This window comes from Cheilinus undulatus, linkage group 7 (assembly GCF_018320785.1).
Source record: "Cheilinus undulatus linkage group 7, ASM1832078v1, whole genome shotgun sequence".
NCBI classification, from domain to species: domain Eukaryota; kingdom Metazoa; phylum Chordata; class Actinopteri; order Labriformes; family Labridae; genus Cheilinus; species Cheilinus undulatus.
Genome location: NC_054871.1, coordinates 52,694,517 through 52,721,373, shown reverse-complemented (window position 1 = coordinate 52,721,373; position 26,857 = coordinate 52,694,517). Strand labels below are relative to the sequence as shown.

Here is a 26,857-nt window from a genome sequence, read left to right as displayed (position 1 = left end):
AAGTAAGAAATTAAAAGTCAGAATCCAAAGTTTGAGTCCTGATTGTGAGATGCTAAATTGAAAATGTGAAATTAAAACACAAATTAATTTCTTTTCCCATATTCCTGACTTCTTACCTAAAGATTTTACTCCTTACTTTTTCAGATTTTGTGACTTAACAAGGAAATCTTAAACCATCAGGATAAGTTCACATTTTTATACTTGAGGAAATCTGCAGACCTCAGACTGATGGGCCAGTTAGAACAGAAATATCAGATCATCTTGGGGGCCAGATTTAACTGTTCCACAGGCCGGATTTGGCCCCCGGGCCTTGAGTTTGACACCTGTGTATTAAGAGATCAAACTAAGTCAAAGACTATAAAACAAAAGTATCAAGATCTTTAAAAAGCTTTCAAAGGTCTTGATGCCGTGGTTGCTCTGCATATCGTGGTGTTTTTGCATTTCCTGTGTGAAATAATTCCCTTTGAGCCGGGGTTAAAGAACTTCTCATCTGTGCGTTTGTCACTGCAAGTCATTCCCTGTTTCCTTCAGCTGGCATTTCCCTCGTATTTTCTTGTATGTTGTTTTATTAATGCATGCCCCAAATACACTGCTGTATTTACCAAGAAGTGTTCAAAGTTAAAGCACTAAACAAGAATAAAATCATTTCATGCAAACTGGAGTAGATTTCATCTAAAATCTAAGACCTTTTAAAAGCAATACACCTGACATTATGAGAAAATAAATTCTCTGAAAACCAAACCCTTTTAGGATCTACAGTAAAATTGTAAAGTTGAGAAAACAAGAGCAGTGTATTTGAAGTTGTGTTGTATGAATCAGTAGCAAACTCAGGTTTCTTGTCGTACATTTCCAGTGAAATGGTTATAAATCCGGATTAAGATGAACATCTTTTTTACTGTTTTATCTACAACTCTGTAAGAAAACAAAGGAGGAATTATGAAGGATTCAGCCATTTAACAGTTTGGTAAGACTAGAAAATGTTTTGTCCAGAGGGTCTTTATCACCTCTGAAAAATATTTATAACACAGAAATGTTGACTTTCTGGAAAATTCTGCTCATTTATCACTCAGTAAATAGTTGGAGCTCCTTTTGCAAAAATTCCTGCATCTCTGCTCGTGTCATGGAGCCGATCAGTCCGTGGTCCTGCTGGGGTGCTATGAAGCCCAGGTTGCTCTGATAGCAGCCTTCAGCTCGCTGGTGTTTCTCATCTTCATATCTCCCCAGAGATTCTCTACGGGGTTCAGGTCAGACCAGCTGGCTGGCCTATCAAACACAGTATACCAGGGTCAGCAAACCAGTTTCTGGCAGTGTTGGCTTCACTGTGTCTCTCCATGAGCTTCTCAGCAGCTGGAAGCATGAAGGTCTCTAAAACCTCTTGGTAGACGGCTGACAGCATAGACTCTAGACTTGATAAAGACCAGTGGACTAACAGCAGCAGACATGGACCCCAAACCATCACTGACTGGAAACACTGGACTCCAAGCATTGAAGGATTCTGTGCCTCTCTGATCCTCCGCCAGACTCTCAGATCTTGATTTCCAAACTAAATTTGAAACTGACTTTCATCTTAAAACAGGATTTTGGACCGCTGAGCAACAGATCAGTTCTTTTTCTCCTAAGCCCAGGTGGGATGTGTGTAACAGTGTCTGTCATTCCAGATTTGTATGACACTAAGAACACCACACTAGTCCATCTCCTGGACCCATCTGTGTGGTGGTTCTTAAACCTCTGACTCCAGTCTCAGTCCAGTCCTTGTGAAGCTCCCCTGAGTTCTTGCATCTGCTTTGTTTGACAATCCTCTGAAGGCTGAGCTCATCCCTGTTGCTTGGTCTCACTCCCCTTAAACCAGCTTTCCATGAATCTGCTCTGCCAGCCTCTGAGAACAGCCTGGCCTTTCAGCAGTGACCTTCTGTGGCTTACCCTCCTTGTGAAAGGTGTCAATGATTGTCCTCTGGACCAGGGCTTCTCAACCTTTCAGCTCGCGACCCCCAAAATAAGGTACCAGGGACCGAGGACCCCCGCTGTACCTGATGGTGGCTGAACACAGCCATGAATGTGTGCAGTGCAGACAGGGCTGCCAATAAGGGGGGATAAAGGGGAGCGCTTTCTGGGGCCCAGCCAACTGGGGGTCTGCAAAATCATGGTCCAATGTTAAGTTAAGCTGTGGTATTTTATATTTAACCTGAATCACAACCACTCTTATCAAAGAAACAAATATCTTTTCTTTTCATTTGTGTAGTAAGTAGTCCTCTTAAAGACATAAATCCCTTTCCTAAAACCAGAATTAAAACAGGTTTATAATAGGAGAAAAAATGAGGATAAGGTGGTGAAATTGGATTTTAAAAGAAGCAGAAATGGATTAGAAGTGGAAAAGGTAAACAAAAGTGGCAAAAAAAAAAAAAAAAAAAAAAATCCCCAAAAATGGGTAAAAGTGGCAAAAACAGGCATGTAAAGTGGCAAAAGAGAATTAAAAAGTGGCTGAAACGGCTTTAAAGTGGCAAAAACAGGTGGGAATTTGGTTATATGGGTTAAAAAATTGCTATAAACTGGCATAAAAGTTTTTTTTGAGGCAGAAATTGGCTGAAATAGGTTAAAGTGGTAAAAAATGATCATATCAAATAGTGAAATGTGGTTAAAAGGGCATTAAAAGTGGTAAAGAGGAGTTAATAAATGCAGTAATGGGTCAACATAGCAGAAAGTGTCAAGATTTGGGTTAGAAGTGGCAAAAACAGGCAGAAACAAAGTGGTGGAAAGGGTTTAAAATGGAAAAAAACAGGTTTTGAGTGGCAAAAATGTGCCAAAATTGGTAGGAAAGTGATGACAACGGGTTAAGATTTGGCAGAATTGGTGTAAAGTGGCAACAGTGTAATTTAAAAAATATTCTTAGTTACTTCAAGGCATCTGGAGACCCCCTCTCAGTGTCTGGTGACCCCCAATGAGGGCCCAATCCCAAGGCTGAGTACCATTTGCTCTGGACAAGTCTAGTCAGCAGTCCTCCCCATGATTGTGGTTGTGCAAACTGAACCAGCGTGAGAGAATGAAGGCTCAGGAAACCTTTGAAAACTGGACTTTTTCACAGTATACTAATATTTAGAGATGGTGGATTCTTTATTTTTGAGCTGTAAGCCGTAATCATCACGACTAAAACACAAGTCTTGAAATGTTTCACGTTGTAAGAGATGATTCTAGAATTTATGAAAGTTAACTTTTTGGAGTAAACAGAAAAAAACAAACTAACATGATATTCTAATTTTGCATCTGTATTGTGGAGGCATCCAGAAGGTCACTTTCCCAGCATGTTTTGAACATCAGGGCACCAAGAAGGCCAACCACAGTGGTCGAAACTGCAACAAAAAAACTTGAAAAAACCTGCAAAGGCTGAAGTTTATTCCAGGAACTTTATTAGGATACATATTTTCTGTCACTTTGGTCACCATACATGTTGTTGATGAAGAATGTCGAGTATAATTCCTATCAAACAGCCAAAATATCTGCTGATGTTACATCAGTTCCTCAAAGGTAAACTCTTGTTTGATTCCTGAAGAATTCTTCCTCAACTGCAGCTGAAATGCACAATTTGTTTCCGTGTCATACCACACATCGATAAAACGTAGCCATTACTGCTGCTACATGAGCGACTGGTACATGACGAGTATCTGAAGTACAAACATTTAGCAGTGGTGGCTAATTTTACCTTCATTTGACGGCATGGTTGCTACTTAGGAACCAAATCATGCACTTTACCAAGAGAATCTTCTGGCTGCAGAGGGTGGTCTTTAAAAATAATAAGGCTTGAGCTGTGACATAATTGAAAGGGGAGAAAAAAATAAAACATTCCTAGGGTAACTCTGAAAATATGAAACCAAACGTAGCATGAAAAATAAACATTTGACAATAAAATAGAAAACAAATCATGGTTCTCAATTAAAGTGAGCTAGGAAAAAAACACTTGATATCAATCCCTTGTGACATCTTCAATTTGACGAAAAAAAAACACTAAAAATGTTAAGTTGGTTTCTAATCCAAAGTTGTTTTTTGCCCAAAGTCTTTCATAGGTTTTCATAGTGTTCAAGACAGCACGAGCATTGCATGTACATGTATTTATAAAGTCAACATGCTGCACAGTTTGTAAAAAAAGAAAACAAGCAATCCCATCTTTAAAAAAAAACACTCTAGGATGCTAAGCTAACCTCTCTGTTTCCCCGACTCAATGGGATCAATTCCAGCATTACAAACACAAACATTACATTTTAGACTATAATTATTCTCTTGCATTTGGAACTGATAGAGTATGTTACAATGTGGAAAGAGCTGGACAGAACCACTTTAAATCAGCATAAATTAACAGGTGAACAGTCCATTAGAACTATATAAAGCTCTCACAGTATTTTCTGTAGATTGAAAAGTGTCACAAAAGCCTCAAAGTCAGTAATAGGTTGAACAAACTGCGCACATTGCAATCTTCTCACATCGATTCTACTCGTTCAAACAGCTTTACATGATAACTCATGTATTTCTCTCTTTAGATGACAATCATCCTCTGATGTTCTGGTTAAACTCGCCACTCTGACACATCAAACCTGCATCACAGCCTCATGCTGCTGATATAAAGCCTCCTCTCTCTGATAATGTGCTGTAAACACTTTATATATTCAGGCTCTTCATTTTTTCTCTCATATAACCAAATACTTCTTTGTTTTACAAATCGAATAGACAGATGCACTTGAACACGGTTAGGTTGAGCAGTGAGATTGGCGATTAGTTGGCAGAGGAGTTACAGTGTCGGAGGTTTCAGCCCATACTTCCTCGCCACCTCAGTCTGGGCGTACGCCGCGTCACATAACGAATACAAATGGGCCATCTCCATCTCTGACTTAGCGAGGTTAATGGCTTTGTTGAACATGTCGATTGCCTTGTCCAGGTTGCCCCTGAAAGGTAGAAATCAGGTTATTTCAAGTACTTCAAGATGGGATTAGCAATGTTCTGTGTCTGTCAATCAAATGCTGATCGGTTGTTATCTGCAGTGTTTCATTCAGAGACGAGACATCCTGAGCTAAGTATGGCTGGTGATAAGTAATGCCATAACTCAGAGTATTAAAGAAAAAGCCACAGCATTGCTTTAAACACCATCATGGAGATGGTGCTGTATAAGCAGGGCACCTTTATAATGAATGCCAAGAGAATATGCATAATATCTGCAGGTGGTGTCCACAGACTGTTTCCCTCTCCTCATCCTTTCTGGCTGATTTTTGGTTACTTCTGCATTTTTCCAGTCCCTCACCACTAGTGGTCGCATGAGGCGGTATCTGCAACCCACAGAAGTTGCTCAGGTAGTGCAGCTCATCCAGGATGGCGGATCCATGCGCACCGTGGCAAGAAGGTTTGGTGTGTCTCCCAGCACACTTTCAAGAGTGTGGAGGAGACGCCAGGAGACAGGCCAGTACACCAGGAGACGTGGAGGGGGCTGTAGGAGGGGCAAGAACCCAGCAGCAGGACCGCTATCTGCTCCTTTGTGCAAGGAGGAACAGGAGGAGCAGGAGGAGCACTGCCAGGGCCACAAATGTACATGTTTCTGCTTAGACAGTCAGAAACAGACTCCATGAGGGTGGGATGAGGGCCCCACGTCTGTGGGACCTGTGCTCACAGCAAAAAAATAACCAAAAAAAACAAACAAAAACCCCCCAATAAAGATAAAAACAGATATTAAAGTAAAAGCCACAGTGCAGATGCCCATGCGCGAAACATGGCAAAAGCAATGAAGGACTTCTGTGTGCCGTCTCCCGTGCACACTCGAAGGTGCACGAAGGTGTGTCCAGCATTGGAGATGTGGGTGTCACTGTGTTGTTACACAGCTGTTTACAGTGAAATGCCCATTAAACTTGGTTGCTTAGTTAGTTTGTGCTGTTTAAAGCAGAATCAGGAGAACTACTTCAGTTAAAGTCTTATTTTTGTTCATCTTGAGTCTCAGAAATTTAGAATTGTAATTAAGCTCTGAACTATAGCTAGATTTTTTGCATTTAAGAATCTCTGTTGTTGTTGTTATTTAAAGCCATTTGTCAGGAGTATCTCAGGGAGCCATCCTGCAAACTGGCTGAGTAATAAGGATAGTCAATCTAAATGTTTAAGCTATGTCTGTTTTGCACTGTGGGGATCAGTGTCAGCAGGTTATTTTGCTGCTGCTTATTGCCCTCAAAAATGCAGATGAATTTTAAAAACCAAACAAACAATATATCCTTCAGTTCTGATAAAAATCAAATGTTTTGTCAGTTTGTACAAAAATAGACTACCAATATTTAAAAAAATTGTAGTCCATGATAGAATTGGTGTTTTTAACAGTGGAAAAAATGTAATTAAAAACCGGTATCGGCCAAAATTTGTTTCAAAATATTGGCATATCGGATATCGGCAAAAATCCAATATCATGCATCCCTACCGATTGGCATTTGCAAAGAACACCATTCTCACCAGAATGGCAGATTCACCATTGGCGCCCTGTGCTCTTCACAGTTAAGACCAGGTTCACACTAAGCACATGTGACAGACGTGAGAGAGTCTGGAGACGTCGTGGAGAACGTTCTGCTGCCTGCAACATCCTCCACCATGACCATTTCGGCAGTGGGTCAGTGATGGTCTGGGGAGGCATATCCTCAGAGGGCTGCACAGACCACCATATGCTAGCCAGAGGTACTCTGACAGCCATTAGGTACTGGGATGAGGTCCTCAGACCCACTGTCAGTCCACATGCTGGTGCAGTGGGCCCTGGGTTCCTTCTGATGCGTGACAATGCTCGGCCTCATGTAGCTGGAGTGTGTCAGTAGTTCCTGCACTGATGCTATGGACTGGCCTGCCCGTTCCCCAGACCTGAATCCAATGGAGCACCTCTGGAACATCATATCTCGTTCCATACACCGCTGCCATGTCACACCACAGACTGTCCAGGAGCTGACTGATGCACTGATCCTGTCTGGGAGGAGATTCCTCAGGAGACCATCCAGTCTCATCAGGAGCATGCCCAGTAGTGTGTAGGGAGTGCATACGGGCATGTGGAGGCCATACTGACTACTGAGCCTCATTCTGAGTTGTCTTGAGGAATTTCACAGAAGTTGGATCTGCATGTGATCTGATTTTTCCACTTTTATTTTAAGTATGATTCTGAATCCAGTCTTCCATGGGTTAATGATTTTGGTTTTCATTGATCTTTCTCATGCTATTTTGTTCTCAAAGCATACCACTATGTAATTAATAAAGATTTTTAATTAGAATATTTCATTCATCGAGAACTGGAATGTGTTATTTAAGGTTTTTTTTGAGCAGTGTAGTTAAAGTTTCTCATATTAAATCAGGGAAGAAGAGGGAGGAAAAGAGGGCATGTATGTGCCACAGACAGAGAGGAAAAACAGAGAAACTTTGTTTGCTCCTCTGTCCTGATGTAGCTCAGCTTACTTATTACTTGTAAGAACAATTCTTCAACTATAAATCACCTCCAGGGCTCCCGTATACCATGGTATAAACATAATTATTTTCAGAGCTGAAGCATTTTGGCTGTGCTTCTGCGTGCCGGTGACAGGTGCCTGTAAATAGGATTTTTGAACACCTCGCAGTAGTACCATAAACCCAGTAAAATCAGGAGAAAGTGTGACGGTACTGGAAAATAAATAACATCCAATCCTACCCTGAGCACAACTGTGAGAAGCACCCAAAGACCATAAAAAAGTATTTAAGCCTGAATGACAAGCATGAGCTACTGAGGCTGTCTTTGAAAAGGCCCCTTGTCTCTCAGATAATGTGGAGTAATAATTAAAACTCGGACCATATAACCATAAGAACTACCATGTAACCAACATACAACTTTGGCACATAAATAATATGTAATCATTTCACACACTAACCTCATATTTCAAAGAAACAAGCCTGAGGTTTGATAGCCTAGGATGAGAACTCAGTGGTGGACTGAGTTGAGTTGCAAGTCTTACCTCTGAACTTCGATGGTTCCCATGGTTTCATAGGCAAAGTCACATTTGTTGTCGATTTCAATGGCCTTACTGATAAGTTCTAGGCCCAAGTCAAGGTCCTGTTTCCACTGAAGCTGTAACAAACTAAACATACATAGGACATTTAGAATATTAAACACACTGTTGGAACACATTTCTAAAAGTAGAGAGGAAACACCTACCCTTTGTGGACATATGTAGTAGCATTGTCTGGTTCCAGTTCAATACATTTGTCGTACATCTCGTCTGCTTTTCCAAACTGCTGCTGATCAGTCAAAGCCTGAAAAACACAAACAGTGGGTGCGTTTATGGGCTTTAGCTTCTTTATCCTGTTGAAACTGCACACAGATTAGTAATAGAGCCCACATTAATATCAAAATCCAGCTTTTCTTTGTGTACCTGAGCGTAAAGAGCGTAGCCCTCGGCACACTTGGGGAACCTTTTGATAACATCCTCAAAGCCGTCCATGGCTTTCTGTACTTGTGATGGATTGTTTCCAGTATATGCTTGTCTATACTGAAGAACATGGAGAAAAAGAGAGTTAATAGCCTGCAGTAGGAGCACATAGAGGTGTTCTGGATCAGAGAGGTTACAGTTTGGTTTGTACCTCTGTTTGGGATCACAGTTCAGTTTGGGTTCAACAGGAAAAAAGCTCATAGTCCCGACAGCATGTTTCTAGACTTCTCTTATTTATCATTTAAACTGGCAGGACTGACGGGTACAGTTTGTTCCATCTAGTGTTGTTTAAAACTACCTGTGATAGTTGGTACAGTCTGTAGTGGACTGGACTTTAAACAAAAAAGAGTAAAACAAAATGATGCTAAATAAAAAGCAGACTGTTTATCTCTGATGGCCACTGTCACAGACTATTCATCGGAGAAACAACTTATCTCAGAACAGAAGTGCTGTAATCTGCAAGTCAATGTATTTCTAGTTTTAGGTTTGTTTGTTTTTTAAATTGTTTTCATTCATGAAGTCTGGCAGCTACATTCAAGAAATAACCACACTGCAAACATGAAAGACAAAGCAACATTTCATTAATAAAATGGAAAAAAGATCAGAGGTCTAACCTGGGCTTAAATTATATATATATACCCGTTTAAGAAGTAGTTAGCAAAAGTTTTACCTATGTAATTACATTACTACATTACTACTTCAGCTGATGTAGCCAAGTTAGCTTTAGCAATGTGAGCTTTAGCAAACGTAGCCAAAGCTAACTTAGATGTAGATATGTAGCTTACCCAGCAGTTTTGTGAGGTTAGCGTGAACTACGTAGCTTTGTTATCTATGTAGCTTTACAACAGAGCTATGTTATTATTATCTTATCTTAGATTTCCCCCTAAGGAGAGGTATTTAAGCATGTTAAACACAGTGATACAGTGATACAGTCATTACATTTACCGGTAAGAAAATGGAATTGTACATTATCACAAGATTATGCAAAATCAAACAATCCAACAGTCCTTTGTGTACCTTAATCCAATTCTATGTCTTTGTTGACATGCATTTTTTGACACTTTTTTTGAGCTACTCAGAGGAGCCAGGAAAAGGTAACTGTGTACATCCAGAGAGAAATGTCTGAATGTTTGTGAAATGGAAACAGCAGGTGTGTGGTCTCGAGGTATGGCTGAATTGTGTGTTCAGAAGATTGATCTCCCATCATTTTTAGATCAATCAAGACTTGAAAATCATCAAGTGTACAGCCAGCTTAACATAAGAGTGTATACTCTTTTACAGATCTCCCTGATTACTTACAAGAGCAAAGCACTTCTGTGCCTGAGCGAGAGCGGAGTCAGGCCGCAGCAGGATGCACTCATCAAAGTCTCCCACGGCCTCGTCCACCTGGTCCAGCAGGATTTTCAGCTGAAACACAGATTTCAGATAAATCATGGTGGCATTCAGTGAAATGAGACAAATACAACGTAGGTTGTTGCCAGTGACAGCCAGTCAGTTATAAAAAAACGCCCTACCTGACCCCTGTGGTGATAGACGTCAGGGTTGCGTGTGTCGATCTCAGCTGCCATGTTGAAGTCTTGAGTGGAGAGCAGGGGCTGCTGCTGCTGCATGTACATGCTCCCACGCTTGATCAGAGCATTGGCTCGAAGCTGAAAGACGAAACAAAGCGAAGAGGAGCTGTCAGACATGTTCGTCCTGTTTAAAAGAACTCTTTGTTGACCCAACAATCAGTAGATTACTCTATGAAAATAGGATGCACTGAAGGCAAGACTGAGTCCTCAAAGATAACGAACAGTAAAAGGAGCATGATGCATAAATGTTGTGTTTTGGCAGAGTTAGTGAGGAAACTGTCCCTAAAAATATTCCCCATGATGACCAGGAGTGAGTCTGCAGATTCGTCATGTTGTCGGAGAATTTGACTCTCTAGCGTGACATCTCTTGTTAACAACTTGACTTATGCCAAGCCAAGTAAGAGCTTTGAATCCAGCATAAGCTGGCATGATTGGTTGCAGCCTGATGCTCTGCTAGCAAGGCATGAGGAAACGGCTTGCTGAGGCCGGGAGACTCGAGTGGTCACATTGTCTTCTCATGGGAGAAGAGGTAGCTGAATGACTGCTGCCAACTAGTGGCTGGAGGTTGAATTACATCACAAAACTGGTGCACAAACACAGTAAATTATTAATCAATAAAACATCGATAAAACATCACGCTGCAAAAAAAAATCACAATATTTTAGGGTTTTGATATTTTCTAACACCCCTACAGGTGAATATGACGAACACTGGCTACAGCAGATGTTACTTTACTTAATAAACCTGCTGACATGCAGGCACAGATTCTAGGCTTCATCGTGACTGTTATTTTTGCTTCCTGCAGTTTTGTTGATATAAAAAAAAAAGTACAGTTAAATGTTTGAGTAAATGTACACTATATAGAGAAAATTCCCAGCACTTGGCTGCTAGCAGGCCCCTTTGTTTCAGCACTACTTGGTCACATCAAATAACCTCCTTGTTCTTCTATCGACAGTGTAAGTTTTAAACAAAAATCTATTGTCTAAACCTTAAAATCTAAGAAATAAAAAGAACTCTGTACCTTCACATTGGCATCATGCATGTTGATAACCCGGTCCAAGTCTGGCTGTGCAGCTGTGGCGTTACCGATGAGCAGGTAAAAGGTGGCTCTAAGCAGCAGAGCCTCAGCTGTGTATCGACCTCCTGACTCGATCTCCTTGGTGCATTCACTAATGATTTTGTCGTAGTTCTCCTCTTCCATGTACTGCTTTGCTTTCAAGTAGCCAGAGCTGCAGAGAGGAGAGGACAGCCATCAGAAAAAGAAAAGATCTACCAGGTTCTTAAATGAAGAACACTGTGGTCTTGCCCAGGTATGTGAGTTTTTGATCAAGTTTACTGATGATCCACAAGGAAAGTTTTATGTAATTCAAGGACTTTGTTTATAAAACACCTTTCCAGAAATTTCCGTATGTGTTTTGGGCACTTGGATATCTGGTGGCATCCTTAATGCATTGTGGGAACGAACCTCAGCAACAGCTGATAACAGTTCTATATCTGATAGCTCAGACTGCCTATGAGGGTATTCCAGGATATCTTCATCCTATTTGAATTGGTTGTGAAGAAGCAATGTGCTTAGGCATGCATTAAATAACAAAAGGTTAATTGAATATTTTACTTAAAAAAATATTTGTTAGCTTTTATCACCTTTCAACGCAAGATTTCCATGTCACATTTATCTGCTTGCAGTGACCTGCAAGCTGCTGTCTGTGACATGATGAACTGAATTGCAGACATCAGACAGCTTGATTGGAGCTACGATGGCGGGGTTCATACAGCTGCAACCATTGCAATCAATGTCCTAACGCCCAGAAAACCTTGCACCGCAGCATCCCATGGTGCTGCTTCATGACACATCTCAAGCACCACCCCCAACACACTCCAGTAGCAGGGTGTCTGCGGTCAAACTTAAACTGCGGTAAATCTCAATAACCATTAGAAAAACAACTTTAGGCTCACAGAGATGCTGTAACTCCAGACAATTGAATTTCCCTGCAGGGATTAATAAAGTTATTGCATTGTATTGTAAATTATGATTCTATTTGTTGAGCCATGTTCTGAGTCAAATATAGGTCTAAAATAATTTTCTAGACTGCTAGTCAGTCCAGAAAGTTCACACTGCTATCGGATCAGTACTCAGTATCAGCTGATACCCAACACCTTGGTATCGGAATCGTATTGGAAAGGACAAAAGGGTATCTGAACATCCCTAAAAACTACTAAAAACGCTGCAGTTTATATGCCAGACATGTAGGCAGCGCTGCAACACAGCCACAAAAATACACCAAAAACAGAGAAGAAGATGATGGAACAAGCACACCCAAAACTTTTCTCTTATCCAGAGCTTTCTCCTGGCTGTCCTCCTGTTTACACTTTGCAATGGATCCAATATCATGTGGCGTCTGCTGTTCTCCATCACCACTCGTTGCTCACAGTGGCAGAGGAGCAGACGACACGAACACAATCATTAATCAGCCATTATTGTTGTCATTGTTTGTGCAGACCCGTTTAATAAGATAGTAATCTCTATTCAGTGGCACTGGGCTCACACAGGTTAAGTGAGCTATGACATAATTGTTTCAGGAAAGACGCTCTTGGTTGTACACACAAAGATGAAACGGATGGCATATACAGTTATCCTCACTCTGGGACCCCGTTTTTAAAAAGTAGCAATTTTGAGCTCCCAAAACGAAGATTCTGTGTGGATAAAACACCGATATGATAATTTGGATACTCTTAAACTCGCTAGACCGCCACTAGATGTGGACGGTCCCCGAAGGAAGCAGATGAAGATTTTTATTCACAGATAATTACAGAAAAACACCTGTAAATAGGAGGAGAAGATGTTCTGCTTTTGTTTCAAAGAGGTGGCTTAAATTGACATAAAATAAAAGTCCCTCTTATTGACATCTATTCTTTCTTCCCCACTGCTCCACTTTTAAAAGAACACCTTGTGCTCAGACACAAAAACAAAAATGAAACCCATGAGTGAAAGTGTTGCAGCAGCACTGTTAGCATTCTAGAAGAATGTACTGAACAAACAGTCTGTTCAACAGCAAACACGCACTAAATATACACAGTCTTACCTCTCAGTCACCTCAGCTGCTTCTCCCTCTTTATCCTTGTCTTCATCTTTCTTCTCTCCCTTCTGCAGCGGCTGTGAGATGATGTCGTCTGTGAACGAGCTGAAGTAAGACTTGATGAACTGAGGAGAAGGCATCATCGGCTCCCGGTTCTGCAAATGAGAGGGTAAAAGTTAATTTACTATGACAGTTCAGAGAAATGCATGTTTAATCACAATCCTAGAAAGGTAGAAAAATACCTTGTATTTCTCCTTGGCCTTCTCTTTCCCCAGCTGCTTCAGCACCTTATCTGCCAACAGCATGCTCTGTTGGTTCTGGAAGGCCTCGAGAATACACACCGCTGTGACGTCTAACAGAACAAAACCAACTGTAAATCTAAGTCACACGTTTAAAGATTAGATTTAGGTACATGAAGGCCATCTCACCCTCTAGGCACTCCTTCTTGTTGTCCAGTTTTTCCAGAGCTTTGGCTCTCCTGAAAAGAGCCTTGACGTAGCGTGGATTCAGCTCCACAGCCTGAGAGCAGTCCTGCACTACTTCTGTCCATTTACTCTGAAATCAAAGTGACAGCCAGGTTATCTTATGAAATATTCAAGAGGTTAACAACCCAGGGGACGCCAACAGAAACAATGCAGACCAGTGAGTTTAAGGTTTAGCAAAGATTTAAACTGAAAAGGTGTTTCAAATGCATCTTTAAAACAGAACAACTATTAGACAGACATAAAAGTCAGTTTATGGAGAAAGCCAATCTGTGTATCTTTCGTTCATTTAATATTTGATTAATAATTGAATAACAAATAATGAAAAAATGGTTCATTTTCTTGTTTTCATTTCTGAAACAAAATCAAATAAACAAGAAATGATGCGTCTTTTCGACTTTTGCAATATATGTTGGGATCAGAGAATGTAATATGAAAAAAAGGGGGAAAGCAGTTAGTATGGTTTCAATATTAATTTGCATAACCTGGTGCAGGTGTTGTACTCAGAAAAGCATCCTGAGAATCACATGCCCATCGCTGAGGAGTTCACTCTTCCTGAAATGATATACTGGAACACAAACACCAGCACCAAGTTAAGTCACGTACCCACACTTGTGCTGCTTCATTTGCATTCGTGCCATGCTTTGATCCACCCTGTCCTTCTGTGCTGGAGCCAGGGAAGCATGCCATGTCCAAGCACAGAGGAGTGTACTCATGCTGGTCAAATGTACTGGACTTTTAGGCTCAAACATACCCAGGCACAGTACAGATCGCCTAGCATGAGTGCGCCCGAACTTGGCGCCGTGTTTATGTTCTGTATATCATTCCAGGAAGCGTGAACTCCTCAGCGATGGGCATGTGATTCTCAGGATGCTTTTGTGAGCACAACACCTGCACCAGGTTACGCAAATCAATATTGCAATCAATTTGACTGCTTACAGCTGTTTTTCATTACATTCTCTAAACCCAACATTAATAGCAAAAGTCAAAAAGACGCATGATCTCCTGCTTATTTGATTTCTTTTCAGAAATGAAAACTAGAAAATGAACCATTTTTTCATTATTTGATTTGGTTTTTAAAAAAGAAAAGTGAACAATGAGCCATTTTTCTTGTATTTGTTATTTAATTATCAATCAAATATTAAATGAATGAATGACACACGGGTTAAAGCAATCCCTAAAAAGAATTTCCTCCATAAAACAAGTTTTGATGAACCAAACACAACGAAAACTTCACAACTGACCAACAGATGTGAGCACAGATGTCCTGAGATTGTGTTAACCTTCTTGATTCTGTTAAAACTGTTAAAAATTGTTGAAGATTTGCTCTGAACCTGTGACACATTAACCAAAAAGGAGTCGGGGGTCAGCTCTGTTTGTTTAAACTTAGATCAAGAATTATCTAACAGGTGCTAGGAACAAGAAGTTATGAAAATAAATATAAAATTGTGTGCAAATCAGGCTATTCCCAGTAATCATCAAACTATACATACATTTTTCAAATGGAAAAACATCTATTTCTATAACATCACAGAAAATACAAATCCTTTATGTGGACATCCTGTCAAGTAAAACAATCTTGTTTTCCCTCTCAAAAATCTTCTGTCATTGGCACACTACTCTAATGGTTTTTATCTACAGTATTTACAAATGTTAATGATTTCCAGGATTTTTTCTCCATATTGAATTATTGTATTATATATATTATGATAAATTCTTATAGGATGTGTTATGCCATTCATATAATCCATGCCACCAGTTTTGTGTTGTGTGATGGACACCCAAACAGTGATTTTTTTTCTTTACCCTAATGAATCTACATTAAAATTTGTCTGATATCGTCATCTGTAATTGGAGACGTGAGCATTGTGTATGCAGAGTATGTGTGCCCTCTAAATGTACTAATGTACAGCTTACAGGCGACACTCTGCTGACCGGTACACCTGTGTGCTGTTAAAGGCAGGTGCTCAGCGTGATGAGTTCAGATGTGTTCCATTCCCTGGTGCTCGCCAATCTTGATTCCACGTACAGATGGGGACAAAATTGTTTGCCCTGAAATAGAGGTTGGTTTCTTGGTGGGTTACCCTGCCTACTTTGGTCCGGGAGATCGATGGTTTGAATCCCCGTCAGTGCATAATCAATGTTCAGTTTGGGGCCTTGGGATAGGTCCTTAACTCCTTGAACACCTGTCTACCTGTCAGATGTAAAGTGCTTAACAAATTTATTAGACCACCCTAACCCTAACCAAAGTAAGGTTTATGCCACAGCTGTCCTAAATTAACAGCATTGGTAATTACCAAAATCATTTTTGATGTTTCTGCAATGGTTAATACGCCAATATGTAGAAGCTCTTTAACCCAAATGATATTTTAATGCTAAAATAGAATTATTATTGTTATCCATGAATTTTCAAATTTACTGATTTTCCAAAAACTGAAAAAATAGTAAAGACATTGATATTTCTTGATTAATAAGTCAAATTATAGTTATTTACTTGCATTCCTGAACAGAAAAATGAGTTTTAGTGGTTGAATGTTATGCTTGATTCATTTCTTACTTCTCAGAGAAGCCCAGTGAGCCGGCTCAAATTTGGGTGAATTCAGTTTGAAATTCCTCATTCCTGTTCAAAATGGTAAAACGTAGAGAGCTGACTGAAAATGAAAGAGTCTGCATTAAAGCACTTCATGATGCTGGATGGTCTCTGAGACAAATATGACAGGTGGTCTAATACATTTGTTAAGCACTGTATGTCGCTTTGGATAAAGACATCTGCTAAATGGCGTTGTAACATTGTAAACATAAAGGGTGAAGACTGAAACCCAGCACCACAAGGACCAGGTTTTGTATTTTTCCGACCTGAAAAAACATTGCAATATTATCTTTTTCTAAACTAAATAAATGTTCAATGTTCAATCAATGTATTGACATTTAAGGTTTTCCATCTATAAGCATCCATATTTTTGTTGATTATATGGGGAAAATATTATGCTACCATTTCTGAAACCATACTGCACTTACATTTTAAGTCATGGTTAGAGGGTATGATTTAAGCATTTTAGTGTCAAAATATTAGGCATCTCCTGTAATCTGTACAAATCATCAAGTTTATCTCCTGTAAGGACTCCATCATTTATAGGTTAGGGTATCCCAGAGAACCTCAACACTTCCTGCTGATTTTACCTCTGTATTTAAAGAAATGATGATGTTTGTATCGTGCACTTGACCACAGTACAGTTCCAAATAATGTAAAAGAATGGACAATCTGGGCCTCACTTGCAAGAATACTCTCTAGAGCAGCGGTTCTCACTCTTTTCAGCCCACGACCCCCAAAATAAAGGTGTCAGAGACCAGGGACCCCCACTGAACCTGAAGGTGGCTGAACACAGCTATGCAAATTCAAGAATAGTCATGTGCAGACAAGACCATCCATAAGGGGAAAAATGGCACAGCCAAACTGGAGACCAGCAAAATCGTGGTCTGTTGTGAAGTTAAGCTACGTTATTTCATATTTAACCTGAATCATAACCACCCTTATCAAAGAAACATATCTTTTTAGTTCATTTGTGCAGTACACAATACATTAAATAATACATTAAAATACATTTAAAAATAGTGAAAATTTGGTTAATAATTTTGTGAAAGGTGGTGAAATTGGAGTTTAAAAGCAGCAAAAAGATGTTAGAAGCGTCAAAAATTGGATAAAAGTGGCAGAAAATAACCCAAAATGGCAAACACGGGTTAAAGTGGCAAAAATTGGCGTATTGAGATTTTAAAAAGTGGCTGATATGGCATTGAAGTAGCAAAAAGAGGTGGAAATTTAATGAAATGGGATGAAAAACTGATATAAACTGGCAAAAAAAGGTTGGCTGAGGCAAAAAAAGCACAAATTGGTTAAACTGGCAAAAATGGGCATATTTAAGTGAGAAATGTGGCAAAAAAGTGGTAAAGCAGGATTAATAGTGGCACTAATGGGCCAACAGAGCCAACAATAGGCAGAGCGAGGCAAGATTTGGTTTAGAAATGGCAAAAACAGGAAGATTAGTTAGACTAGTTATTTTAAGGCATCTGGAGACCCCCACTCAGTGTCTCGTGACCCCCAATGGGGTCCTGACCCCAATGTTGAGAACCCCTGCTCTATATAGCTCAAACGTTTCATACAATGCTAGTTTCTAGAAACACGTCATCAGTCAGAGACTTCACTTTCATTGGAGCACAGGATGGCAAATGTACTTTTTTCCTTTGATGAATCCTATAAAGAAGCGAATCTTTCTACAGTCATAAGGACGTTAATCTCTGCAGAGATTAGAAGACGCTGTTACCCACCAACTGTTCGTAGGCTGCTGCTCTGTTCTGGTAAAATGTTGATAAGTCGGTCTTTTGCTCTGTGGGGCAGAGAGCGATGGCCTCTGTGTAGCACTGGATGGCGTTCTCGTATTTTCCAGCCTTGAAGTATTTATTACCCTTGTTTTTGGCTCCTTGGGCCCGATCCAAGGGGCTCTAAATGAGAGAGAGAAAAGAACATTTATTGATTAATTTGTCCACCCCCCGACAGACTCGCTGACCTGGCTTAAGGCTTGATCAGCCCAAAGACTGTTTTCAATATTATTAAGTAACCCTTCAGCATCTTACACTGTAAAAGGATTGTCAAGTGAACTGGATTTTCAAATGAACTGAAAGGGTGTGCTGAGGATAGATATTCCCATGGTAGCCATGTTGATGCCACTCAGAGTGGTAAGCTTACATGCTATTACCCATGCTGTACTGTTATATTACCATGCTGCTTGTGATATAAATATTAAGATTCTAACAAGTCTTTTTTAGGTATTTGTTATGCCCCACCTAAAAAGTGCCTAAAAAGACAAGCTATAGTGAAAAGCCAGATATACCACATTAAAGTCAAATCTCAAGGTTTCTATGACAAACAACCTGGTTTAAGATAAGATAAGATCAACTTTGATTGATCCCTAAAAGCTAACAAACTTACAAACTAGAAAGCTAGGATACCATTTATACCTTCTTCTCTGTCAGTAATAAAGAGTTTATATTAGTCTATGTACATAAATCACAAAAAACTGCTGAGGTTTCTCAGCCTAAATTATTCCAACGGTTCACATGAGAATAATACAGTCAAACTAATTTAATAAAAACCTATTTTAGAGTTACTTGGGGCTTTTTGCCATTATTAGAGTGATAGGACAGTGGACAGAGCCGAAAACAGGGGTGGAAGTGCCGCAGGCCAGACTTAAACCTGGGCCGCCCGAGTACATGGGATGCAACCTAACAACTAGGCCTTTTGAGCCCCAATAACCCAGGCTATAATGTCCTACAGTCCATGACATGACCCTGCCATTACTTGATCATGCACCTGTTTTCAACATCAACTTTGCACTTCTGCCACAGACAATACGGTAGTTGAGCTCTCAGCCTTCAGTGATTATTTGAAGCAGACTTGTAGACTGCAAGTCCCTCGTCTGGTCACTTGTCTTTAAATAAGCGCTGTTTTCAATCAAACTAGAATTCTACAGGGTTTACTGACTAAACTGTTTTCTTTTCATGCCAGATTATGGGAAAAAAGATGGTAAGAGTTACACTAAGCCCTGTTGGCCTGGTCTATGTATCTGGGCAGGTTGTGAGCACTGAAGCAGCTCTTTGCAATGAGAGAAAATTTTAGTTGTATCGGGTCTGGAGGAGAGTTTGAGAGTGGTGGCTGCATTTGCAATCACGACAGCACATGTCTCAACATTTTACACTTAAGTAGTAACCCCCTGCACTGTGGGGGAGAGAGGGGAAGACCTCCTTTATATTTATCCTTTGCATGTGCTTATGGAGCTGTGTGAACATGTCAGCATACTTTAGCTGTTTAAAGCATTTGTTACAGCTTTACTTTTTATACAAGAGATGAAATGAAGATTTGTTTTCATTATTCAAACTTGTATTTCTCTCCCTGAAGCCAGCGCAGGCAGCAAAGTTACTTGATGAGGTCTAAATTTCTTTAGTCTTTATTCAGATCATCATGGAGGTGACTGTGAGGACTGTGGCTCATGAATCTCCATCTGTTCTCTAACCTTATCTCACATGCTTATACACACACAACTATCCTTCAATCTGTCATAGACAGATGTTAAATTTCATCTGTGCTTGATGAGCCTTGTGGCTTCTTCTCCTTACTTTTGATCTACAGTTTCAATGCTTTTATAGCATGCAGGCCCCTGAGTGAGAAACTGCCTTTATTTGTCAAAATGTGCAACCATGGCAGGTCAGAAAGGAACAGAGCTTTAAACATGAATGGGCTATTATCTAAAGTCATACACTAGCATTCTTTCAATAATACATTAACTTGGACAAATCTGATGTGTCAGAGTTTAAACTGAGGTGGTGTAAGACCCAAACTGGTGTGTTGGTGTAAGGGCACTTTGAGTGTTTATGTGGACATTAACGTTTGAAATTATTAAAAATAATTCTGCACAACACTTTAAATAAAATGTGACTCAAATCACATGAATAATTGACATTAATATGGCCTGAATAAATCCAGTCTGTTTTTGTAGATGTCATCTGATGAAAGTTGTTTTCACACTTTCACTTTTGCAATGTCATACCCATGAGCTCAGAAAGGTTTGCTTTCCTTTCCTAGCATTTTTTTAAGAATAACAAAACTGTGTTAGACAGTCATTCTTTAGTGACTACAGAGGAAATCTATCACCTTTTTAACTTTATATTTAGTGAAAACAGAAGGGATTCAACCTTAACATTAGACAAATGAAAAACGACAGTTGAATAATAAAAAAGAGGCTGAGTAAATCTATTTTATTGCAGTTTCTTAAACTTAGTAAACCTAAAACTAAGAATAATCTAACATTCTGTAGTTATATTATGGAAACATAATACAGTCTTGTATTTTTCTGTAAATATAAAGGTTTGATATAAATCTATAATCAGAGACGCATCACTTGTGAAATTACTGATATTAAATAATAAAGCCGATACCAATGCTTTCTCTGGTGAATGACTCCCACTATGCCATTGTTTGTGCTCGTGTTTGACCATGAAAACAGATCAGAGTTTGTTCGACAGGTGACTTCTTCTTCCCAATAAAAAACAAACCTGTTTTTGTATCAGTAGTCTGGTGTAGTAGATGTAAGCGTTAAAACTAAAGATGGACACTGGCTACTGATGTCTGTTTATGTCGCGTTGTTTGCTGCTGGCCACTGTTCGTCAGCAGTGCTGATATCAGCTAATACCCATAAACCAATGCTTTGGTGCTTCCGTATTTGTAATTCAGTGCTGTTGAGTGCGTACCCACTGACCGGGAAATCTCACTAACTGGAGATGCAAGATTGTCATAATATCCTTACTGGCAGATATAAGCTTAAAAAGTTCATTATTGTATGAGCAGACATCAATATATCAACTGATAAATTACCGTAAATACTGGCCATATGTAGTCTAAGTTTTTTGAGTTGAAGGAAGAACCAACAGACCTACATAAGCTGAGGACTTCATCATCATTAATCTTCAGTCCTTGCTTTTAAAAGTGTGCACTAAGGACTGAGCTGTGTTCCTCTGTTCATTAACTTTAAAGTGAGTCTTAAGGACTATAGAGTTATGTATGAACGGCATTTACAGGTATATCTCAAAAAATTGGATATCAAAAGCTCATTTTCTCCTGTGATGTACATCAGAAAGTTAAGTTTCCATATATTCTAGATTTATTAAAGTGAAACATATCCACCATCTCAAAATATTAAAATATTGTTGTAACGTCCAATTTTCTAAGGTTTCCTGAGCCTTCATTCTCTCACCCTGGTTTACCTGGGCTAAGGTGAAAACTATCTGGACTGTTGCTCAGTGGTCCAAAGTCCTGTTTTCAGATGAAAGTCAATTTTGAGTTTATTTGGAAATTAAGGTCCCAGAGTCTGGAGGAGGATCTGAGGGGTACAGAATCCAAGGTGCTTGAAGTCCAGTCTTTTCAGTTCCCACAGTCAATGATGGTTGATATATTTTGATATTTAATTTTAGATTTTAGAGAACTTTATGCTTCCATCTGCTGAGAGGATTTATGGAGATACTGATTTCCCTTTCTAGCAGGACTTGGCACCTGCCCACAGTGAATCCAAAACTACCAGAAACTGGTATTACTGTGTTTGATGGGCCAGCAAATAGGCCTGACCTGAACCTCAAAGAGCAGTGATAGTCAATCCGAAGCTCTCAAGCTGCATGTCGCTCTTAAGTGACCAGTTGCGGCTCTTTAGTGACCAGTTGTGGCTCTTTTAAGGCTTACTAAAAAAAATAATAAAATAAAATAAAATAAAAAATCCTCCTGAAATCTTTATAAAGGTGAAAACTGTCAGCAGTAAAGACTCTTTGCAATAGCAGTCAAATCAATAAATCTAATTTGATACAAAGAAGACAGACTTTAACTTGTATATTACTACCGTCGGATCATACTGGACGGAGGAACGTGCGTAAAAGAGCGCAGAGGAAGTCCGCTGCCGGCGCATCTCTTCAGTAAGTCCATTCATAGAGGTGTGCTGTCTTGTGTTCAAATTGAAGATTCTAATGCCCTTGTTACAACACATTTCTTCAGTCACTTCCTGCTGATGCTCTCCCACATTTGTATTTGATAATGATTTATGTGATGCGCATCATCATCAATGAGCCAAACACACACAGATCACATTTTTAAATAATGTAAAATTGATTAAACTTGTCCAAACGTGGGTGTTTTATTTGATCTTAAATACTGTCAAAAGGGCAGAAACAGAAAAACAAAAGCAACAAACTGGCAGGGAAGAGAGATTTGTGAGGGGGAGCTGCAGGTGTGAGGCAGGGCCGGTTTTAGCCATTTGGAGGCCCAGGGCAAAGACCAATATGGGGACCCTCCCCCTTTAACTAAAAGCAATAATATTGAGAGAAAATAAAATAGAAAACATCACTTTAAGTTAACAGTCACAGAACTACAGTAAATGTCCAGATATTAAATATAAATACCCAAACAGACACCCATAATCCATCAGTCCTTTGAAAAGCTTTTCATAGCTCCAAGTCGGCACATTCTGATATTTTAAAAAGACTTTAGTCCAGGTGGAACTTAAATAAATAAAAACTTATGCTTATCACCAGTCAAATATCCTTTCTTCTGACACTATACAGACATTTTCATGTAGCCTATTTCATCCCATTTAATAACACGGATATGGATAGATTGATCATCACACACCCGGTTTTGGATTGTGGCTCTCGCAGAAGTATCTTTAAGACGGTGTGGCTTTTGAGTAGAATAAGGTTGAGTACTGCTGCCACAGAGAATCTCTGAGGAAATGTGAAGACGAAGATGAGAGACACCACACTCAACAATCCAGACCAGCTGAAGGCTGCTAGCAGAGCAACCTTGGCTTCGTAACCCCCCAGCAGGACCATGGACTGATCGGCTACATCACACGTTGCACAGACAAAGGAATTTGTCCAGAAGGAGCCCCAACCAATAACTGAGTTCATAAATGAGCATCATTTTCCAGAAAGTCAACACTTCTGTATTATAAATCCATTTTTTTCTGTTGATGTTTTGTCATATTCTAATATTTTGAGATTGTGGATTTTTGTGAGCGGTAATCTATAATTGAGATTAAAATAAAAACATTTCTCCCTTTGTAGGAAAAGAATCTAGAATATATGGAAGTTAAACTTCTTGAATTAAATCAAACTTTTAAAACTTTTTCGTGATATTCTATTTTCTTAGCTGCACCTGTATATATCAGTATTGATATTGGTTAAAAGGAATTTGCTCATAATGGAAAATTTCCTATATGTATTTGAGAGTTTATCCTATTTCAAAAAGAAACAGTATTTCATTAAGAAGCTGAAGTAGTTGAAAATTTGTAGTGGGGTAGGGCACGATATTAGATTTTTGCTGATATGCTGATATTTACAGATTCATTTTAGCTGATACCGATATTTAAATATGCTTTTAGAACAAGAAATTTCTGCCCTTTTGGACACACTTTAAGTTTTGAGGATGACCAAGAAAACAAACTTTAGTTGTTAAAAACACTTCAGTGTTTAAAGATTGAGGATAAATAAAGAAAAAGACCTCAACTGACATAGGTTCAGCCTAAAACTCCACTAATCAGCAGCATATATCCACCTTATTCCCGGGGCCGCTAGTGTAAATCTGAATATGGACGAAACTTCCAGTGCTAAGGTGGAACTACATAATTACATGTAATTTAATACAGCAGCTAACGATAGATGCTAACTACTAACAACAGTTGTACACGATTCTTCCAAGGGCTTAAAATGATTTAGCATCAACAGTGGTTGTAATGAAATAAATATCTGCTGCAATAAATACTGCTTCATTTTTGTTTACTCAGTAAAGTTAAATGAGCTGAATGTTTAAATAATTTTTTCTGTAATGCTCAGTACCTGTTGCTAATTACGCTAAATACATGTCTTTAATAACAGTGTTTTTAAGATGCTGTTCACTGTTTAAATGCATTTGGGGTGTAATTCTTTCAATATTAACTCATGATTAATTCAAAACTTGACATGTCTAGGTTATCCGAGGTAATGTCGTCACTTTGTACTCTTTAGTAGAGGGCAGAGAAATAATAATATTGTCCTGATTGAGGTGAAGCAGTCAAAGGTTACATGTTTTAATGTCCAAATTGCTCTAAAAATCGCGTTTCATGTCTCATATTCAATGCAAAGTCACATGTAGATAGAAGGGACCGGAAGTTGCGCCCATATTTCACGCAAAGAATCATGGGGACTAGGAATAAGGTAGATAGATGAAATTTACAGTCAATGTATGCTGAAATACACAGGCAAAATATCCGATGTAAATAAAGGCAGAAATATTGATATCTGCCTTTTTTAGCTAATATCTGCCGATACCAGACCGATAATATCGTGCATCCCTACATGATGAGTCTGTTAAGAGGTGGGAGTGGGTCCTGCTAGACCAGCTGAGAACCAGCTGAGTGGGTCCTGCTAGACCAGCTGAGAACCACGGAACCATCTGTTCTGTTTTAAGTCATACAGTCATCATACACAAGTGTATAGGTATGTATATCCTTCTTTTTTCTTGAGGTCTGCTTGTAAAAACATTTTCCTGTCCGTTTTTCAGGTGACAGCTACCGGTCTAATCCACTGCCGTTACCTCTCATTAAAATGACAGCCATCCCCGCCCCACTCCGCCGTTAACGTCAGTTAGCATGCCCCCACACACCACAGGGCTAAACCACTTAGAGCCACATGGTCCCACAGTAGTTTCAGAGGCTGTCGATAACGCTGTCCTTATCATCGTGTTGGATAAAGACATTTACAGTCTAGCCAGTTAACCTAGCAGGCTAGTTAGCTAACCAGCTAAACTAGACAGCTAGCTAGCACTGCCGTAATCCACCGCTATGGGTGCACCGGTCGCTCTCGGCCTATCTGTCACCGACTAACTCAAACGTTAGGTGTCCTTGACGACACTTTACCGACAATGACACGTTAAAAAATCAAGCACTGACTCTCATTGAAGCAGAACAACCTGTGCTAAGCCGGTTAAAATCACAGTATCTGCGTAGTAAAACGGAGTCTCCGATAAACGGTAACGGTACCATGTTCTCCTGCTCCCGGTTGGCTCGTGCTGCTCCGTCTTGGCCCTGGACGGGGCTCGCGCTGCCTTCAGGTGTTTTCCTCTCCCCCGTCCCTTTCTTTATTTTCGTCCGGCTCCGGTTCCAGAGGTAAACCGCCCCAACTCCCAACACAATGGGAGTCCCGACCAGCAGGGCCAGCTGCCAGCGGGGCAGTCCGGTCCCGGTCTGTGGCTCGACTGGCTTTGAAGCAGCCATGATCTCCGAGCGAGCGATAGTTAGCCAGCAGACAGCGTGAGCGAGCCCCGCTACTTCTTCCCGTGCTCCGACAGGTCACACCGAGGCATCATGGGAAACAGGAAGAGAAACGTCCCGGTGGCTGTGTGTAGTTGTAGTGGAGCTGTGGGGTTTTGTAGTCCAAACATCTCAGAGCTGCTGGGTCCTGATTTCATTAACGTTCTCGGTGGAAGGCTATGATTAAAATAAGACAAACATCAAGTTAACTTAATTTTAACTTCATTTTAATGAAAAGGACATTTAACTATTGCCAGATCTTTTTATTTAATGTTTTTAAATAAGCATTTGCTTTTATTGTGTCTTCCCTTTTCTCTTTCTCACTGCTGTTTCTAATGAAAATGGGGTAACAGTGGAGCTACATAACTGCTAGCCTACCAGCGTTGATCTGTGGCCCAAACAGGCCTCTTACTCTTCCCTGTCCTGTAATATTGCTCTGTTTTGATTCTACATACTCCTGTGTTGTCTTCACTGTCCATTTGTTTGTGTAACTGTGGCTTTTATACCTAATTGGATAATGATGGACATAGCAGTGTTAGGTCACATGTTTATGTTTACATGTTTGGCTGCTGGAAATTCACAGATAAACCTGCAAGCCTGAGGAAGAGCATGCTGGCTTCAAACTTTGGGGGAGACCTGGCCTGACTGAGGTCTGTCCCATTAAAGACATGGCCCCTTATTTTTGGGCTTTCACAGAACAAGTGAGAGCTATCAGCATCTCTACACAGAGGATTAGGCAAATAGATAAAGGCATTACAACCAAAGACTGTCGAGTATGCATGCATCAGCTGAAGAGGTAGTTACAGATGAGGAAATCCAGAACAGTTGAAATGATTGAAGCCATAAAGATTATTACACACACTGCTGCTACAACTACTGCATTATCTCTCAGGCCCTTCATAAGGATCCCTTTCAGGAACTCGCCCCATTCCAGACCAACTGAATAATCAAATTTGACACGGTATGAACTGGAACATGTGGTTTAAGAAACAATCACCTCAGCATCCTACAACACAGACGACCATAACAATGGTTGGACGGTTGGGATTTAGTATTCTTCCTCTTCACAAAGGTTCTAAAATACAACAGATTTTGTGTTTTGTTCGATCTGGTTGAAGTGGAGAGTGAGTTCTGTTACTTTTATATTGTTTATATTGTTTTATATTGTTTTATTATTTAAGGATGACAATTTGAGTGGTTAGTCTTTATCTTCATTCTCCTCTTTTGTCCCATGAGAATGAATAGACCTATGACCCTGGGTAGGTTAAACCCTTGATGTCATGTTAGTCCATATGTGATGAGCCTGGCCATATACCTGAACACACGACACCTCAAGCTCCACCAGGTGGCAGTGTTGTCAACTCTTCTTAAATCCTGGCTGCTTTTGTGATGTTGCTACATGTC

General features: G+C 39.9%; 1 protein-coding gene across 1 annotated transcript; it reads right to left on the bottom strand.

Moving 5' to 3' along the window:
• Positions 1-3,384: 3,384 nt before the first annotated feature.
• Positions 3,385-25,488, bottom strand: tomm70a (translocase of outer mitochondrial membrane 70 homolog A (S. cerevisiae)). Its single transcript, XM_041791600.1, has 12 exons — positions 25,184-25,488; positions 17,901-18,074; positions 13,524-13,650; positions 13,338-13,447; positions 13,102-13,250; positions 11,040-11,247; positions 9,962-10,096; positions 9,747-9,854; positions 8,391-8,507; positions 8,174-8,271; positions 7,974-8,096; positions 3,385-4,928 (listed from the first exon to the last, which is right to left on the bottom strand). Exons 1-12 carry the CDS (start codon positions 25,415-25,417, stop codon positions 4,775-4,777), a joined length of 1,737 nt encoding a protein of 578 aa, XP_041647534.1. The 5' UTR covers positions 25,418-25,488; the 3' UTR covers positions 3,385-4,774.
• Positions 25,489-26,857: the final 1,369 nt, after the last annotated feature.